Raw genomic sequence first — 5241 nt, forward strand, 5'->3', positions numbered from 1 at the left:
AGGGTCGTATCCATGGCAATATCAGCTATTAGTTTCCACTATAGCTAATGTTGCCATGGATACGATATTTATTTATCAATGGTTCATTCATGAATAAGGGTCGTATCCATGGCAATTTTTACTGTTGTTTTATCCAGGGCTAATTTTTGTCCATCTCTGAGGTATATTTACCCACCTATAGGATCAAAGTAACATTAAGTTTAAAAATAGACAAATAAAATAAGCAGAAACAGTATTAGGAAAAAACAACTTGAGATTCTTTTTTTTTTGGTTGCCTCTATAAAACTTGTAGATCCTTAGCTCCCCGAACCAGCCTTCTTCTGCCTATCTTGGGCTATTGCTTTCCAGTTTGCTGCATGCAGCTCTTTCGCATCTTTGTCGATTCCGTCTATCCATCTGGTTTTTGGCCTTCCACGTGGTCTCATGCCAAATATACTGGCATTCATTGTTGTATACATGCGTCTTGATGCATTGCTTCAGGCCACATAATTTTTTTTTTATTCATATAATTATTATTAACAATAATTATTATAATTATCTTTATGAATCGGTTAGTAAGGGAATCATTTTTTTTTAAATATTCCAATAATATCGTTGAGTTAACTATTTAGTCTCTTGATTAAGTAGAATTAACTGTGTCTATCTGTTATTTTGATTATTTTAATTACACTTTTTTATTTTTTAATGCCTCTTATGTTTTACAGGAAGCTGGAGGAAAAACGTGTCAAGGAGTCTTACGGCAGCTCTGGTTTCGGAGGGAAAAATGTCAACGGATATCAGCCTCAACTGAAAATTCATGAAATGAGAGCGGAAACATATAACGGTCTCGTACGACTTCTCAGGCCTGGCTGCCGAACAATACTTCTTATTGTAGATAACCAATCGATCGCAAAACTTCTTCCTAGTTTTCATAAATATGTCTGGCCATATAGAAAGTAAGTTTTCAAATAATAAAATTAATGTTAAAATGTGATTTGTCATTCTTTCAAATTAGTTATTAAATATGATAAATAAAAAAGCTAAGAACATAAAAACTAGATAACAACCAATGAATACAAGGACATACATAATGGTTAGAAAATAAGAATAAGCTAACATTATGGATGCATAAACAGTGTTAAAAATATGAATATTTTAAGTATTATAAGAATATGAAGGCTTTATGAGAAGAGTAATATTAAACTTAGGTAAGAGGAAGAAACAAATAATAAAATAAAGAAATGAAAGAAGTGGGAAATAAAACTTAAGTACGATAATTAAATATGTAAGTAAAATAACAGGATTAAAGCAATAAAAATATATATAACTTAAGAAACAAAATACAAAGTTAAGTAAGACAAAAGTAGTAGAAGTAATTAGTAAATATGACAATAATTATATGTGGTGAACATTACTAATAACGTGGGTAAGGAATAATAATAAAGAGTAAAGAAGGAGAAGGGGTTAAAAAAAAAAGATGAGAAAAATAAAATAAAACAAACCTACTTGGACAAGATGTTAAAGCCAAGTAAAGTGGCGCATGCGGTGACATTTTGAGTTTAAAAAGTACGTTGGAATAAATGACGAAGCTAGCGAAAAAGGCCAAGAATATGTTACAAATTATATTACTTAGATGAGTATAGGCTACTATGAGGCATAGTAGCCTATACTCATAGTACCTCATAGGTACTATGAGGCACTGAGAGCTAAGATGTTCTGACAGAGAGCAATCTCCCAGAGCTGATGAAGGAAAAAACTATTCACACTACAAGACCTTCGTGTGCGAGTTGAAAGAAGCTGTGGGCTCTTCTCATCTCTCCCTGGGTAGAAGAGAAGAAACTCAACAGCAAGGTCCTGAGTAGAAGGACAGAGAAGAAGAGCAAGATATGTTGCAGTAATGAGTTGTACCCACTGCTGCGAACACCCGTATTGCCTAAACAGGCTGATTAGGGTGATAAATAAATAAATAGATGAGTATTGGAAAAGACTATTTCCTTCAATTTTATGTTAGTATGCATATTTTTTAAAAATATGTACCTATAATGTGCCAGTACCCCTGAATGAATGAACATATTAGTTTTTTGTTTTGACTTTAAAGATTTTTGGCTTGGTTGGACATAACAGTTATTTAATGGAAATCTCTCTATTTTCGTCTTTCAACAGCTAAGAACGATGCTAATATTGACTGCCGAACTTTTTGTTTCATTTGTGTACTTTCATGTCGAGTATTTCATTAAATAGATAGATGTATTTAATGGCTTATATTACATCGTAGCCATGGAATCTGGCCAATTGGTCTTAGTAAATTAGTTTATCAATATGATATATTATAAGTTAATATTAAAATACCATATTTCGATATAGTTTTTAATATAAACATATAAACTGAAATTAAATACTTCAATAAATCCATATATGCATACGTAGGTACAATATACGAGGGTGGTTTGAAAACGGGCCAGATTTTGTTCTGACATTTCCAATCTGGTGCATTTATGGTCCAATGTCAAGAGATGGCTCTTCAACATGCCACCCATCTTGCGGATAATTTTTTCATTCCCAATTCTTCGGTTAAAATGTGATATACCCGTTCAGATGACATCCCTACAGCTTCAGCAATCTCCCGCACCTGCAGTCGATGATCCTCCATAACCTTTTTATGCACTTTTGTGTTAAATTCTGGGGTCTTGGTCTGAAAGTCAGCATGAATTTCCTTTGCTTTCATACCTTTCTTTACAAAGTACTTAATCACTGCTCGAATCTCAGTTTTTTCCTTTGTCACAAATCACTACACATAAAACAAAAACAAAGAGTCGTCACTATCTCTCACACGTGATTCACAGAGGATGTGTGATTATTGCACAGAAACCTCATTGCTCTAGCACTGACATCTAGTAATACCTTCTAGATTTAATATCTTATATAGTTAAAGTTAATAGTATTGTATAAATAATAATATAAAAAAAAAACTGTAATGAATGTAACAAAACCTCTTTTTGCTCGCTCATTGATTAGTTTAAACGACGTTACTAGTAAAGGGGAGAAATTCTTTAACAGTGTAATAAAAATGTCATCATCTACTTGATTCCAAGTTCCTACTAACATATTGCCAGTATATTGATGCTTGAAAAAGAACTGATCTTATTCAAATTTTGGAAACCTTTAATATTGTTAAATATTATCTTATTTATTTTGTTAGTTGGGTTAATTGAAAACTTATAATTACTACAATTGTTTTGATTTCGTATGAGCCTTATATGAAATATTTTATTATGTTTTCATCATGTTTAAAAGTTTCAAACTCAAAGAACATATTCACATTTGGTTGAAACTTTTTGTTATAGAAACAAAACGCTGATGTTTGCAACGCTGAATTTAGATAAACGTGGACGATCCTGGTACACAGAAATATTGTCGCAAAGCCTACTCGAGCCAAGAGAACTTACTATAAACCCCAAAAATTGTGTTGGTACTGTTTTATCACTGAATGGCCTTAGAAAGTATTTCTGCATGTACCACGCAAAGCATCCAGAAGGCACGTCTAAGAAAGCCAATGCGGTAATTGATTTTATTTTTTTACTATATCGTCAATCATTTTGAATTGTAGTTGTCAATTTAGTCAGTAGTACTTCGTTAACTATTAAATACATTTAATTTATAAATGAATCCTTATAAGCTTGGTAAAACACCAGAATGTCAAGTAGTCCAATTTTTTTTGTAAAATTTTTGTCCATTTAGGCATCATCAGGGCATTATTTTACAACAGAAAAAATACACACAGAAAAAATATAACGATCTTAAAAACATAAAATATCAAATAAACTAGAACAAATTTTCACTCCACTCAAAGATAAAATAAAGATAACTCTTAGCTGAAATTTAATTTATATAATTGATTGCCAGCACTGTCAAAATTTCTATATCAGTACGTCTACCCAAAACCTTAAAAATAGGATGTACCAACATCAAAATTACCATACTGAATAGCAAAATAAATATAAAGGACAAAAAAAAAAACAAAAACTGATCTAGTAAAACATTACTTTGAATTTAAACATAATTGTCCACATTCAACAATCCACTCAGGTGTTAGGCACAAGTCTATCATTCTGAGATCTACGGGCAGTGCTAGTTCAAATCCGTTCTTAGGCCATGAACTTTTTCATTAAGTGGCGGTCCAACAAAATGAAAATACTTGACCCACAGCCATGGTTAGAATAATGGGAGTACAAATAAATTTATAACTGGCTGTATGGAAAAATTCCAACGCTATTAAAATATAAAAAAATAAAATAAACAATCTACTTATCATTAAAGATTTTATGTTTTAAATTTTAACAAAAAAAAAAATAGATTAAAATTTCAAACCATTCTCCTCGTCATACAGGAAAAAAAATGCATGTATTGCATTTAAAATTGCTCTATTTTTTCTGTAAGAATAGATGACAAAATCTAAGAGGTCAGGAGTGCTGCTATCTCTTGTCTTAAAACATACTAAAGGAGTGCTGCCATCTCTTTGCTTAGAAACATACTAATGAGTCATACCCTTTAGTGTTAATAACGTAATAAATTTTCATAATTTTATGGTTATGATTTTTTTTTTTAAATCTTCAAAACAAATAATTTTGTAGATTTAGTTGGGAATAAATTGTTCTTTCCCTCAAAAATTAGTTATCAACTCGTTTCACCTTCTTGGTAAAAAGTGAGAAAAAAATTAATGAAACAAATTAAATTTTTCATAACTTAATAGAGAGAAATGCTGTATTTAGCCATGCTGCCCAAATACATCGGGTTGCTACAATATGCAGCATACCAATCAATCCATGATTGGACATATATATAAAATAAATATATTTACATGATATAACAAAAAAATTTTTTTTTACGTTTTCCTTTTACAATAATTACTTAATTTCCACAAAAAGGAGAATGTTGTTATTCTGTCCATGGACTCCTCATATTTTAATTGTTATTTATTTATTTTAATTGTTATAGAGAATGAAAAGGATAATGAATAGGCAGTCGGGATCCTCAGCTTCTTTTATAGGTTTTGAAGATACCACTTCCGAAAGCGACCTATCCGATATTGAGCAGGGCCACCGGCAAGAAAATGTGAGTAAATGATTTTTAATTTCTGTTTATTGCAATACATAATAATAGTAATTTGAAACCAATGGTCTGAGTAACCTTTTCGCTCACTTGGACTGTTGTGCTTTATGAAAACGTAATTCTGGTGATCTCTCAAGGCCTAATACTAAATTG

At 31.2% G+C, this 5241-nt stretch overlaps 1 protein-coding gene across 4 annotated transcripts in view; it reads left to right on the plus strand.

The window, feature by feature from the left end:
* l(3)80Fg (dnaJ homolog subfamily C member 16 l(3)80Fg) overlaps positions 1-5241 on the plus strand; it is a 27679-nt gene that overhangs the window by 14846 nt on the left and 7592 nt on the right. For all 4 annotated transcript variants that reach the window (XR_010844791.1, XR_010844792.1, XR_010844790.1 and 1 more), the window contains exons 10-12: positions 705-935; positions 3324-3537; positions 4975-5091. Coding sequence is in view for 1 of the 4 variants with exons in the window: in XM_067052312.1 (XP_066908413.1) it covers positions 705-935; positions 3324-3537; positions 4975-5091 (562 nt within the window). In the remaining 3 variants the exon portion in view is untranslated. The remainder of the gene's footprint in view (positions 1-704; positions 936-3323; positions 3538-4974; positions 5092-5241) is intronic.

The sequence above is a fragment of the Halyomorpha halys genome, unplaced genomic scaffold (assembly GCF_000696795.3).
Source record: "Halyomorpha halys isolate HHAL.00 unplaced genomic scaffold, Hhal_1.1 Scaffold44.1, whole genome shotgun sequence".
NCBI lineage: Eukaryota > Metazoa > Arthropoda > Insecta > Hemiptera > Pentatomidae > Halyomorpha > Halyomorpha halys.